Source organism: Cucurbita pepo, chromosome 9 (genome assembly GCF_057944985.1).
Source record: "Cucurbita pepo subsp. pepo isolate OVF chromosome 9, ASM5794498v1, whole genome shotgun sequence".
NCBI lineage: Eukaryota > Viridiplantae > Streptophyta > Magnoliopsida > Cucurbitales > Cucurbitaceae > Cucurbita > Cucurbita pepo.
Genome location: NC_141806.1, coordinates 12,166,876 through 12,180,796, shown reverse-complemented (window position 1 = coordinate 12,180,796; position 13,921 = coordinate 12,166,876). Strand labels below are relative to the sequence as shown.

General features: G+C 36.5%; 1 protein-coding gene and 8 non-coding genes across 9 annotated transcripts; 8 read left to right on the top strand and 1 right to left on the bottom strand.

Moving 5' to 3' along the window:
* Positions 1-3,159: 3,159 nt before the first annotated feature.
* TRNAT-AGU (transfer RNA threonine (anticodon AGU)) lies at positions 3,160-3,233 on the top strand. The gene has a single exon. It is a non-coding gene; the product is annotated as a tRNA-Thr (tRNA).
* A 676-nt stretch (positions 3,234-3,909) lies between these two features.
* On the top strand, positions 3,910-3,983 carry TRNAT-CGU (transfer RNA threonine (anticodon CGU)). The gene has a single exon. It is a non-coding gene; the product is annotated as a tRNA-Thr (tRNA).
* A 481-nt stretch (positions 3,984-4,464) lies between these two features.
* TRNAT-AGU (transfer RNA threonine (anticodon AGU)) lies at positions 4,465-4,538 on the top strand. Its single transcript has one exon. It is a non-coding gene; the product is annotated as a tRNA-Thr (tRNA).
* Positions 4,539-4,792: 254 nt separating this feature from the next.
* TRNAT-CGU (transfer RNA threonine (anticodon CGU)) lies at positions 4,793-4,866 on the top strand. The gene has a single exon. It is a non-coding gene; the product is annotated as a tRNA-Thr (tRNA).
* Positions 4,867-5,069: 203 nt separating this feature from the next.
* On the top strand, positions 5,070-5,143 carry TRNAT-AGU (transfer RNA threonine (anticodon AGU)). Its single transcript has one exon. It is a non-coding gene; the product is annotated as a tRNA-Thr (tRNA).
* Positions 5,144-6,643: 1,500 nt separating this feature from the next.
* Positions 6,644-6,717, top strand: TRNAT-CGU (transfer RNA threonine (anticodon CGU)). The gene has a single exon. It is a non-coding gene; the product is annotated as a tRNA-Thr (tRNA).
* A 161-nt stretch (positions 6,718-6,878) lies between these two features.
* On the top strand, positions 6,879-6,952 carry TRNAT-AGU (transfer RNA threonine (anticodon AGU)). Its single transcript has one exon. It is a non-coding gene; the product is annotated as a tRNA-Thr (tRNA).
* Positions 6,953-7,097: 145 nt separating this feature from the next.
* Positions 7,098-7,171, top strand: TRNAT-AGU (transfer RNA threonine (anticodon AGU)). The gene has a single exon. It is a non-coding gene; the product is annotated as a tRNA-Thr (tRNA).
* A 4,755-nt stretch (positions 7,172-11,926) lies between these two features.
* Positions 11,927-12,706, bottom strand: LOC111802131 (uncharacterized). The gene has a single exon (XM_023686398.2). The coding sequence runs from the start codon at positions 12,698-12,700 to the stop codon at positions 12,041-12,043; it is 660 nt and encodes a 219-aa protein (XP_023542166.2). The 5' UTR covers positions 12,701-12,706; the 3' UTR covers positions 11,927-12,040.
* Between the last annotated feature and the right edge of the window lie 1,215 nt (positions 12,707-13,921).

The window sequence follows — 13,921 nt, the reverse complement described above, 5'->3', positions numbered from 1 at the left end:
AACCTTTATCTTAAAACACAGCTACACCGTTAAAACATAACCTTTATCTTAAAACACAGCCACACCGTTAAAACATAACCTTTATCTTAAAACACAGCCACACCGTTAAAACATAACATTTATCTTAAAACACAGCCACACCGTTAAAACATAACCTTTATCTTAAAACACAGCCACAAACATAAAACATAACCTTTATCTTAAAACACAGCCACACCGTTAAAACATAACCTTTATCTTAAAACACAGCCACACCGTTAAAACATAACCTTTATCTTAAAACACAGCCACAGACTTAACCTTTATCTTAAAACACAGCCACAGACACAGCCACACCGTTAAAACATAACCTTTATCTTAAAACACAGCCACAGACTTAACCTTTATCTTAAAACACAGCCATAACCTTTATCTTAAAACACAGCCACAGACTTAACCTTTATCTTAAAACACAGCCACAGACTTAACCTTTATCTTAAAACACAGCCACAGACACAGCCACACCGTTAAAACATAACTTTTATCTTAAAACACAGCCACAGACTTAACCTTTATCTTAAAACACAGCCACAGACTTAACCTTTATCTTAAAACACAGCCATAGACTTAACCTTTATCTTAAAACACAGCCACAGACTTACATGTTTCGAAAACACTGTTAAAACATAACCTTTATCTTAAAACACAGCCACAGACTTACATGTTTCGAAAACACCGTTAAAACATAACCTTTATCTTAAAACACAGCCACAGACTTACATGTTTCGAAAACACCGTTAAAACATAACCTTTATCTTAAAACACAGCCACAGACTTACATGTTTCGAAAACACCGTTAAAACATAACCTTTATCTTAAAACACAGCCACAGACTTACATGTTTCGAAAACACCTTTAAAACGACGCAACAAAAAGACTAAATAAAATAATTAAGTGTTAAGTAAAACACAGCCACAGACTTACATGTTTCGAAAACACCTTTAAAACGATGCAACAAAAGACTAAATAAAATAATTACGTGTTAAGTGTTAAAACATAACCTTTATCTTAAAACACAGAACACAGCCACAGACTTACATGTTTCGAAAACACCTTTAAAACGACGCAACAAAAGACTAAATAAAATAATTAAGTGTTAAGTGTTAAAACATAACCTTTATCTTAAAACACAGCCACAGACTTACATGTTTTGAAAACACATTTAAAACGACGCAACAAAAGACTAAATAAAATAATTAAGTGTTTACGTGTTTCGAAAACACCTTTAAAACGACACAACAAAAGACTAAATAAAATAATTAAGCGTTTACGTGTTTCGAAAACACCTTTAAAACGACACAACAAAAGACTAAATAAAATAATTAAGCGTTTACGTGTTTCGAAAACACTTTTAAAATGACACAACAAAAGACTTCGAAAACACCTTTACACAACAAAAGACTAAATAAAATTCTTAAAACACAGCCACAGACTTACATGTTTCGAAAACACCTTTAAAATGACACAACAAAAGACTAAATAAAATAATTAAGCGTTTACGTGTTTCGAAAACACCTTTAAAACGACACAACAAAAGACTAAATAAAATTCTTAAAACACAACCACAAACTTATATGTTTCGAAAACACCTTTAAAACGACACAACAAAAGACTAAATAAAATAATTAAGCGTTTAAGTTCAAAATACCACTATCCTATGCATGTGCTATGGTCTAGAGTTGTGATGTCGTATTTAAAGAAATACTCACTAAGTGACCCCACTATTGCGGTTAAATGCAAGAACATCCGAATGTAATGACGGGACCTATCCTTTCAATCTATTTTCCTACGGTGTTGTCTTAATGGGTAATTTGGACATGTACCATATACTCTACACACAGCCCATACGTGCGAGTATGGGCTCACCAGTCAGTTCGCACATCGTTGGCACTTTTCTTTGGGCGAGCATACTCTGGGAGCTCCTTAGGCCGGACACCCGTTAGAACTAGTAACCGTCACGGCAGCGCTATGAAAAACATAACGATCGTTGTCCTGCCATTGGATGTATGAGTCCGTACCCTCGTGATGGAATAGGGGTATCCCCCAAATGCATGAGCACACATAATACATGAGGTCCCCAATATTTTTACTTTTATCATTAATGAATATAACCCCCTATCATCTTTCATGCTTAACATGTCATTTCTAATTTACGTATCATACATAATTCTAACGGGATTACATTTCATTTCATTTATCGTGATATCATGTTATTCATAACATGCTGTATAGATACAATTTAGAAAACATAATATAACGCTCCATGCTTTTAACATGTCATTTCATAACGTGCAATTCATACAACAATTACCTCAATGGTCACACAAAACAGTCTAAACATAACACATCACATCACAATATATCGTATCATAAACATGTCATATCGTAAACATTTCGTGCTTATATCGTTCCCTAACTTATCATAGCCTTAACGTTCTTATACCTATCACAGTCATATCGTTACGTGAATGTACCTTAGTCATATCATCACAGGAACGTATCCTAACGCTATCGTTCTATCAATTTATCACAAACTTATCTCTTTCTACCCATATCCTAACCATATTCTTTTATCAATCTCCCCTATCCATAGCACTCCGGTATGTAACCTAATCTTAACGTTTCATGAACGTATCTTACTCCTATCGTTACATTTGTTGTTTTTCTGTTTCTTTTTGCAGTAACCGTTACTTTTTCCCGTAAGAATGGGTTCACGAGAGATAATTGTAGGAAGGGATGAGAGGTTGGTAAAGAGAAGTGGGGAAAGATTGATTTTTTGTTTATTTATTCATTTATTATTACTATCCTCTTTTAACTATTTTTTTTATAATCATTTTTATTTGTTTATTTATTTATTTATTTTATTTTTTTGAGCTATTACATATGTCATTTTTCAAGTGGTTCTTGTAGCTCAGTTGGTTAAAGCACTTGTTTCGTAGGCGAGAGGTCTTAAGTTCAATTCTCAACAAGAGTATAAATTCATTTGGTTTTCTAATCTTTTAATATCTCTATTTGTCATTCAAGTTTCAAATTATCATGTTTGTATTAATATTCTTGATTAGCGGTAGTTCTCATTCGTGTTTGACGATTCTATGATTGTTACGTTTTTTGTTATAAGTAGCTCTTATAGCTCAGTTGGTTAGAGCACCCGTTTAGTAAGCGGGAGGTCTTGAGTTCAACTCTCAATAAGAGCATTGTGTTCTAAAGTAGTAACTCACACTCAATCTAGATAAAGGACACGGTTGACTACCCTTAAGTTTGTGTAAGATCAGGTCACTCGGACATGTCTCGAATCTCATCAATGCTTCATGATGTGCTATCTCGGGCCTCGAGATGTCATCAAACCATGACACACCCCTATGTGCCATGAGGGTAGCTCACTTAGGCCATGAAGCATTTTATCTCGTAGAGCCTTTGTCTGGTGTCTGATTGACACCAAATTTGGTGAGTTTTAATATTTTATATATACGAATTTAACTCCATTACTGTATGTTGAAACTCATGTTAGAATCCTGACTTTTGAAGTTATGGCGAGGCCCAAATCGGTCACTTTCAAGTCTATCTCTCACACTCTTGATGATATTGTTGCCTTTAATCTAACTCATGTCACGCTTGGCTCTCATCCACACTCTTCTTAGTGTGTTGGATGACGCGTTGTCCTTCTCAGTCGCATCATGACACTTGTTTTTCTCATAGTATAAATAGGTCTCTTAGGTATGTATTTCATAATACAATTTTACATATGATGTAAATACTCGTAGTTTTCCCTTTTCCTTTCATAAAGCTAAGATGGTATCAGAATTCTAAGTTAATGTTTGAGTATTTTTTTGTTTGTCGTTTCAGTGTTCGATATGTCATATTATTTAAGTGGCTCTTGTAGCTCAGTTGGTTAGAGCACTTGTTTCGTAAGCAAGAGGTCTTGAGTTCAACTCTCAACTAGAGCATAGAAAGTTCATGTTTACCATTTACTATTTAAATTTCAAATTATTATGCTTGGTATTAATATTTGATGATTAGCGCTTTGTTCATTGTTCTTATCGGTAAAAATTCACAACCTGATTGTCTTGTTTGTTTAGTAAGCAGGTGGTCTTGAGTTTAACTCTCAATAAGAGCAGGGTGTCTATATATTTAAAAAATTGTCTTTCCACTCGAGCTATGAGTTCAATTTTTCTCATAGTATCTCTTAGGTATGTATTTCATAATACAAAACCTATTTGGGTATTTGTTTGGTTGTTCGATATGTCTTGTTTTTCAAGTGTCTCTTATAGTTCAGTTGGTTAGATTACTTATTTTGTAAGTGAGAGGTATTGAGTTCAATTCTCAACCAATGCAAATCTTTCAAATTATCATGCATGTATTAATATTCTTGAATTATTTTTGGTGTTTGTTTAGTGATTTTGTGAATGATACATTTTTGTGCAAGTAGCTCTTATAGCTCAGTTGGTTAGAGCACCCGTTTAGTAAGCGGGAGGTCTTGAGTTCAACTCTCAATAAGAGCAATGCATGGATGTGTACGTTTGAAAATGCCCACTTTTAAGTTTAAAAATATGTAAAAATATGTTTTTTGGGTTGTATTTTATGATACAATTCTATGTACCCTGTAAACTGAAGAGCCTAAGATATGTTTGCTTGGGTATTTATTCGTTTGGCAATTCTAGAATTGGTATGTTTTTAGTTTCAAGTAGCTCGAGTCATGTTGTGTCGAGTATTTTTTTTGTCGTTTCAGTGTTCTATATGTTTTAATATTCAAGTGGCTCTTGTAGCTCAGTTGGTTAGAGCACTTGTTTCGTAAGCGAGAGGTCTTGAGTTCAACTCTCAACAAGAGCATAGGTGTAAATACAATTTAAATTTTCTCATATGTCTCTTCGGTTTGTATTTTATGATACAATTCTATGTATAGCGTAAACTGAAGTAGTCTTTTGCAACTCTTCCCCTTTTCCTTACTAAAGTTTTTACGATACTAAGATATGTTTGCTTGGGTGTTCATTCGTGTGGCGATTCTAGAATTGGTATGTTTATAATTTCATGTTGCTTTCATAGCTCAGTTGGTTAGAGCACCCGTTTAGTAAGCGGGAGGTCTTGAGTTCAACTCTCAATGAGAGCATTGTGTTCAGGCTAGTTTCAGAAATATTCGATTAAACATTTGATGATATATCTTGAACTTATATAGCGTTTTGCTTATTCTTCTTATGGGTGTTTATTCGTTTAGCGATTCAAAAATTGGTATGTTTTTAATTTCAAGTGGCTCTTGTAGCTCCGTTGGTTAGACCACCTGTTTACCAATTTCAAGTGGCTCTTGTAGCTCCGTTGGTTAGACCACCTGTTTAGTAAGCAAGAGGTCTTGAGTTCAACTGCTCGTAAGCAAGAGGTTTTGATTTCAACTCTTAACAAGGCAAAGTCTTTGTTTGATTGTCGTTTCAGCGTTTGATGTCCTTTTTTTTTAAGTGACTCTCGTAGCTCAATTGGTTAGAGTACTTGCTTAGTAAGTGAGTCTTCTTGAGTCGAACTCTAAACAAGAGCATTATTCTAAGAACTTGATTATTTGCTACTTTTCTTATACTTTTCATAGTATTTGTTTGGTTGTCCTTCTGTGTTTGATATGTCTTCTTCTTCAAGTGGCTCTTGTAGCTCAGTTAGTTGGAGCAATTGTGTCATAAGTGAGATGTCTTGAGTTCAAATCTCAACAAGAGCGTATGTTTCATTTTGATTTTTGACCCTAAATTAAATTCTAACTTTTATTAGTGGTTTAGACCTATGTGTATTCAGAGATTGGTTTAGCCCGAGGAATTAACCTCAAACATCATGGGAACGAGAGATGAGATTTACCTAGAAGAAGACCACAATGAGAACCTTGGAGAAAAATAAAGGTAACATGTAGGCCCATGGCAGTTGGTACAATGTTGCAGAGTTTCTACCTCTCTTTCCGCTTCAGTACGGTATCGTTGAGCTAGGCTTGTGTGACCTGAGAGAGAGTTTTGTTGGATCCGTCTTGTGGGAGGACGTCAACTATGCAGATAGTTAGCATTCCTAGCACGTAAAGGCGATAGCGCCCCCAACTTTGGGCGACTAGATGACTTGTGGGATGGGTTCGTAAACTACCTCCCATGGATGACAAACAGGTTAGCACTCACCATTTTTCCCACTTGTTAGAGAGTGTTTGTTGAGGTAGCACCTCAACATCGGATATCGGATATCGGTTACCGCTGCATAGACTAAGCACGCTACCACAAACTATGCACAATAAGAGCAATACACCTAGAGCCCAGAGTAAAGCACGTGGTCACCTACTAGGCCATGGATGCGATGAGAGCCTACAAGTAGGTTGTTTATTGAGTATTTTTATACTCACCCTCTTTCCTCTTTATTTTTCAGGTGTTCACAGGCTACCAATCGAGGTGAAGGAACATTCTAGAGCTGTGCAGTCACAAAGGGGACGATTCTAGAGTGTCAGTTGGAGTCTTTTGTATTTTGTTTTAGAGTTACATTCCAAACTTGTTTCCCCGTTTGTAATATTCTAAATAACATCGTCTTATAATTGGATTTATTATACTTTTATCGTATTTTATTTAAATTTTATCGGACTTTTTTAACATCATCATATTTAGCTCTTGTAGCTCAGTTGGTTAGAGCACTTGTTTCGTAAGCGAGAGGTCTTGAGTTCAACTCTCAACAAGAGCATAGGTTTCAAATGTTGAGGTTCACAGGGATGTTTGTTTGTTTGCGGTTCTGTGATTGGTATGTTCTTATTCTCAAGTGGCTCTTGTAGCTCAGTTGGTTAGGTTCACAGGGATGTTTGTTTGTTTGCGGTTCTGTGATTGGTCTGTTCTTATTCTCAAGTGGCTCTTGTAGCTCAGTTGGTTAGAGCACCTGCTTAGTAAGCGGGAGGTCTTGAGTTCAACTCTCAACAAGAGCATTGTGTGTTCTCCACTCTCCTTTGTATAAATAATTTTATATATAATGTAAATCATTGCATTTTTTTTTTTAAACTAAAGTTTTCGTGGTATCTGAATCCTAAGATATTGGTGATTTTAATATTGGTACTTTTTGGCTTTCAAGTAGCTCTCATAGCTCAGTTGGATAGAGCACCCGTTTAGTAAGCGGGAGGTCTTGAGTTCAACTCTCAATGAGAGCAGAGCATTGTGTTCATACATTGGGTTAATTTGACCAACTTGAACTAAGATTTTTTTTCTTGCTTGGGTTAGTCGAATTTTTTAGAACTGAAAAATTCGGTTTGCTGGGTTGATATATTTTTTTGGTTAAGTCGATCTAATCAACATGAAAACAGGGTTACAACACAAGAATTTGCGAAGGAAGTCAAATAAGTATGGCAAGAACGCTAATCGACGAAAATAACATTTGTAAGTGATACTTTGTGACTTGTAAATGTTTGATATTTGAACTTTATGAGATTTTAGTTATTAATATGGAGAACTTTATGATATTTGAACTATAAACCTTTTAGGTTATTACTTGAACACGATCCTCTTATATGTCAATCACCTTCAATTCTCATATAATAAGTCACAATTAAATTACAAATAACATAATAAAAATTATTGTTAAACACTAAACAATTAATTACCGTGCTTAAGGGTATAAATCCAAACATAAGCTCCTTGAACTTTGCTTGATCTCCGATCACGTGGTTGCTCGCTCCTCTGGCTAGTAACATATGTTAGTTTTCATTTGGTATTCTTCATCTGTGAGTAGGTTCGTCATAACCTTATCTTTATTGAGTATCAACGGGTTGGCCATTTTCTTGATCAACATCAATGCAGGCTCTTACCCTTCCAGTGGTTGGCATTGTCATGGGTTTGTGAGGTGTTGTCATGACCTCCTCAGTCGTGATGTCCGCGACCACGACCACGCCCACACCCATGACCTTTACTTTCCTTTTTGTGACTATCATGTCCTTTCGTACCTAAAAAGGAAGAATCAATCGCATCTTTCTTTTTCGTCTGTGCCAATCACTTCTCGTGTGTGAGCAATAAATGTTTCTCCTTCTCTCTATCTTCGTAGCCACGAAATCTCTCCTCATGGATCTTAAGACGATCAACAACCTCCTCAACCGACATGTTTGTGAGGTCATCGAACTGCTCAATGAAGGTAACAATTTGCATAAAACTTAGAGGGACAGCTCGAAGGAACTTATTGATGATGGAGATCGCCTAACGAACGGATACCGCTAACGATTGTCATCAAATTTATGGCAAAGTCGTCTATTGACTCATCATCCATCATGTAGATAACCGAACTCACTCTCTTCAAGCCCTGCACCTTTGCTTTCTTGACACGTTTCACACCTACATGCATAGTTTGCAATGTCTCTCATGCTGCCTTTGTCAAGTCTTTCTCTGCCAACATGAGAAGGACGTCCTCCAAGACTGCTTGGTAGATGACTGCAAGAGTCATCCTATCCTTACGCTCCCCAATGTCATCACCAAGCTCAATGACATCCCACACACTTTGTATATGTAAGTTAACACACATCTTTATCAACCATGCTACTAGTTACTTTTCGTGAGTAACAAGTACTAGATTGTTATACTCCCCTCCTTCCCACTCTTTATCATTGTCATATCTCATCCGGCTACTGTATATGGTGATGACATTTGTTTCAGCATCCTAGCTCCGATACCAAATGTTGGATATGGTCCACAATCAAAATAGGCCGAACAAATAAAAAAATCATGAAAAAAAATTTGGAGAAAAGTTTCTTTGCTAACAATCCTCCTAAACAAAAAACCAACAATTTTCATAAACAAAAGACTAACAATTTTTCTAAACTTATTCTACTTAATAACTAATAACAATTATCCTAAATGGTATTAAATATCTTTAACGCTTCCTCTTCCCGCAAGCTAAGCATCGGATTTGAACGAACGTGAAGCTTGGATTTGAAATTCAAAGAGAGGTCGAGAAACACTTTTCGTGAAAATGTCAACAACCTAGTTCGGAGGAGGCATAGAGAAACACTTTCTTGCCCATCGAAAACTGTAGAGAGATCGACGCTCAGCGGCAATGATCCATGAAAAGGGATCATCGCTCAGCGACGATGCTGCCTTGGCTCTAGTGATTATATTTCTAATTCAAGAAGTAGAAGGGGGAAACCTAGAGCAAAGGACAAATACAATATTGAAGTCGAAAGAGTCGCCACAGTGGGCAAAGAAGCCAATTTTGGTGAGAAGGCCAACCGGAAGAGTCGTCACGTTGGGTAAAGGAGCCAATTTTGGCGAGAAGGGCGGTGGCGACTTGGTTGGTGAAGAGGCTAGTGTGGCACCCAGATTCCAAAGGTAAATCTTTGCAGAAGGTCGATAGGTTTTTCGAGATTCTGTATGTTTTCGATGGGAACACTCATGAGGATTCTGTATGTTTTCGGCGCCCCGATACCATGAGAATGTTTGCTTAATCCACCACACCTAAAGTTCTCAATTTATAATAAGTAAATTAGAAGGATATGAAAATCGTAATAAATAGAAAGATACCTATAATAAAAAGGCAAATATGTTTAACACAGTGGCAAAGAGAAAACAAATAATAACCAAGTTTTTAAATCGATGGTGGTAAACGACTAAAATACCATTACGGTCGTTACTAGTTCTTTTGAGGTAGTTGTTTTTGTTCTGTTGTGCCGTGAAACCTTAGGACTTTTTTATAAGACCGTTAGTAACTCTGTCAAAGTAAACGGAAAGACGCTCCAACGTTCGAAATAAAATCGTGCAAAAAGACAATTATTACGCGTTTTTGGGGGACCCCACTTTTGCAATGAGAGAATATCGTGCTCTTAAATATAAATAAACTAAATTAATAAAACACTTTCATAAAATAAAAAATATCACTCAATTTAAAAAATAAAATAAAAATATTTTGTTTAAAAAATATTTTTAAAATTAAAAAAAAAAAAAAAGGTCTCGTACCGACCGAGATAGTATTCCACTTTGAGCATTTTTAAATGTTAGATGAACACGACTCTCCACAATAATATGATATTGTCCACTTTGAGTATAAGCTGTCATGACTTTACTTTGTGCTTCGCAGAAGGCCTCATAGCAACGGAGATAAACCGAGGATCATTCTCTAAATTAGCGAATGTGAGACTTTCATAGTCTCTACTCCTTCTCTTTTGGAGTCCTTTGTTCGATATTTGAGAATTCTATTGGCATGACTAAGTTTAGTGCATGACTCTGATACATGTTGGATGAATAAGACTCGACCTTTTGGGAACCCAAAACAAAGCCATGAGAATTTATGCTCAAAGTGGACAATATCATATCATTGTGGAGAGTCGTGTTCATCTAACACTAAGAAATGTTTTGTTCCCCTCAATCCAATTGACGTGAGATCTCACATAAAAGCTCAATTGAAAAAAACAATGCAACAATATATCTACTCTTTCTCTTTAACATTACATCTTGAAGAGGATTTGCTCTATCGTCGAGTGAGCTCGCCATTGAGGGTTGACCTTTATTCTTTTTTTCTTTCGTTTGTGTACAACAACAGAGAAGACTGCTTCATGCTAGACGTCGGAACGAGGAAGCCCGTCGTAGAAAAGAAGGATCGTCAAACTCATCAAAACTCGAGAAGTAGTTTGAGATATTTTTGGTACAACAAAAGTAACAACCTATGCCCAGGATTTGACACTTGATGGTCTCACCATTCCTCTACATCTCCTGCAACATGGTTATGTTACCTACTTTTTGCTTCATAAGAGCGAAGACTATCCCCAGAGATCAACATGGGTTCTTCTAACATGTTTTGCCTTCACTCACATGCACTACAGAAAAATTCCTAAGAGATCATCTAAAATAGAATTGCTCTAAGTAAAGCACGTTTAATCATGGAATATCTATGATTTAGCCACGAAAAAAAAAAATGTGCACATTGTTAGTATAGGCATTAACTTTCGTTTTCTTTAAGCATTTCTCAGTCAAGAGTATATATTAATTATAACAACCCAAACCCACCACTAGCAGATATTGTCCTCCTTGAGCTTTCCCTTGGAATCACATTAAATATTGTCCTCTTTGAGCTTTCCGTTGGACACAGTGCAGATATTGTTCTCTTTGAGCTTTCCCTTAGACCCACCACTAGTAGATATTGTTCTCTTTGAGTTTTCCCTTGGAATCACCGTAAATATTGTCCTCTTTGAGCTTCCCCTTGGACCCATTGCAGATATTGTCCTCTTTGAGCTTTCCCTTAGACCCAACACTAGTAGATATTGTCCTCTTTGAGTTTTCCCTTGGAATCACCGTAAATATTGTCCTCTTTGAGCTTTCCCTTGGACCCATTGCAGATATTGTCCTCTTTGAGCTTTCCCTTAGACTCACCACTAGTAGATATTGTCCTCTTTGAACTTTCTTAGACTCACCCAGATATTGTCTTCTCTAAGCTTTCTCTTAGACCCACCACTACTAGATATTGCTTTCCCTAGACTCACCCAGATATTGTCCTCTTTAAGCTTTCTCTTAGACCCACCACTAGCCGATATTGTCCTGAGCTTGTCCTAGACCCACGAGTAACAGATATTGTCCTCTTCGAGCTTTCCCTTAGACCCACCACTAACAGATATTATCCTCTTTCAGCTCTCTCTTTCGCACTTCCCCTCAAGATTTTTAGAACGTGTCTCCTAGGGAGAGGTTTCTACACCCTTACAAAGAATGTTTCGTTCTTCTCTCCAATCGATGTGAAATCTCACAATCCAAGCCCTTCAGCGCCTAACGTCTTTACTGGCACTCATTACTCTCTCAATACTAACTATCGTTTAATTATGTTCAAATTTAACCTTATTTTGATTTTCCCCATATGCCATTTTCCCCCTAATCATAACTATATTCTATGAATATGAATATGAATAAATCCTCACTCCTTCAAAACTATACACTAAATAAATAGCAATAATTTCCAAAAATATATTCACATTGACTTTGAAACTAAGATCAAAATTTAAGACAAAAACCCAAGAAATTACAAAGAAAAAGAAGAACAATGAATGAAAGTAATGTCATCTAACAATAGAAGCCACAGCATGAGCCCACCATTTGAGATTATCCTTCATATCAGTCTCATTACCAGGAAACCTCCATTTCTTCATCAATGGCTTCCTCAACTCCATAGCTTCCCAAGCTTCCGAAAGATAAGGCCTCAAAATTTCCCCACCCATCTCTTCTTCTCCTTCCTTCCGGCCTCTGTTCAATGCCGGAACAATCCACGCCAAGCTAGAATCTTTATCCTCCTCCATGAAAACAAATCCCATATCCATAAACCCTTTTAGCTCCTCGAATTCCAGCTCCGACAAGCTCTTACTTTCCGACCATTCCATTCTCAACTCTGTTTTCCGCCGCCGTTCATTTCCTCTCTGGCTGTTCTCCGGCGACTCGTTTCCGGCCATCGTTTGAAGCTTTGGCGAAAACAGAACTGAATTGGGTGAGTTGGAATTGGACATAAAGCTCAATTTGGAGGTTAAGTATTCGCTTATTGACCTCGTTCGAATCTGTCGGACGAAAGGCTCCTCCTCCTCCTCCTCCGGCGGCGGCGACGGCGGGGTTTTTAAGGGATTTTCTGGTTGTGGGTTTTGGGGGTTAGATGAAAAGGGGTGGTTGTTGAAGATTTCACGCTCAAACCAGACGGAATTGAAGAGATTTAGAAGTTGCTCAAGGTCCATCAATGGCGGCTGAGAACAGAGGATTCTATGTCGGGTTGTTTGGTTAATTGGGTTTTTGACAAATGAATGTGATTTTATATGTGAAGAGGGTAAAGACATTGATGTGTCTAGAAATTTCCGTTGAATTACATTGCTTTTTCGAGGAAAGTATGTGTGGGTAAATTGTGTGGGCGTCACGTGTAAAATGGTGTGGAATTTGTCTTAATTTATTGCACTTAGGAATGTGTTTTTGGACTCGGGATGAGCTCGTGATTTGAACAATTCGGATAGAGTTTATAAGTAATTCCGACCCAATTCTTTATATTCGAATTAGGTTGGATTGAATTGTCAGGTTGTTCTTTTTAATTATTTACAAAGTCTCACTTATTCATGATGCATGTTACGTTAATAACTAAAATCTCATAAAACTCAAATATCAAACATTCACAAGTCACAACACATCACTAACATGGGTTATAAACGTTAAAATATTCTTAATCTTCGTATTAATTTAAAGGTAGGATAGTGTTAGGTTAGGTTGTATCCCTATTTTATGGTTGGTCGGGTTGACTCAATACAAAAAATGTCAACCTACAAAGTGACCCCAAGTTTCGATTTCTTAAAAATTCAACTTAGTTCAAATTGAAGAAAAAAAAAAAAAAAAACCCTGTTGAATGAAAGTCCTACATCCGCTAATTTAGGGAATGATCATGAGTTTATAATCAGGAATGATCACAAGTCTTTAACCTGAACAATTCGAATAGAGTTCACAAGTAAACCCGACCAAACTCTCTATTTCGAGTTAGGTTGGGTTGAGTTGTCAGGTTGTTTTTTTTAATTATTTACAAAAATCTCACTTATCCATGATGCATGTTACGTTAATAACTAAAATATCAAACATTCACAAGTCACAACGCGTCACTAACATTGGTTATAAACGTTTAAATATTCTTAATCTTCATATTAATTTGAAATAGGATAAGATTAGGTTAGGTTGTAACCCTATTATCTTGTAAGATTAGGTTGGGTTGTAACCCTATTTTCTGGTTGGTCGGGTTGACCCAATAAAAAAATGTCAACCCGCAAAGTGACCCCAAGTTTTGATTTCTAAAAAACTCAATGCAGTCCGAACAAAAAAAACTAACCCAACTCAACCTTCATTTTTTGTCCAGATAATTCGAGTTGGTCGGGTTATTAGATCATACTAACACTCTTACAAAATATGTTTTTCCACTCAAATAA

What these genes read in the sequence shown, in the direction of transcription:
- LOC111802131 (XM_023686398.2), bottom strand. Translation starts at nt 12,700, where the DNA reads ATGGACCTTGAGCAACTTCTAAATCTCTTCAATTCCGTCTGGTTTGAG.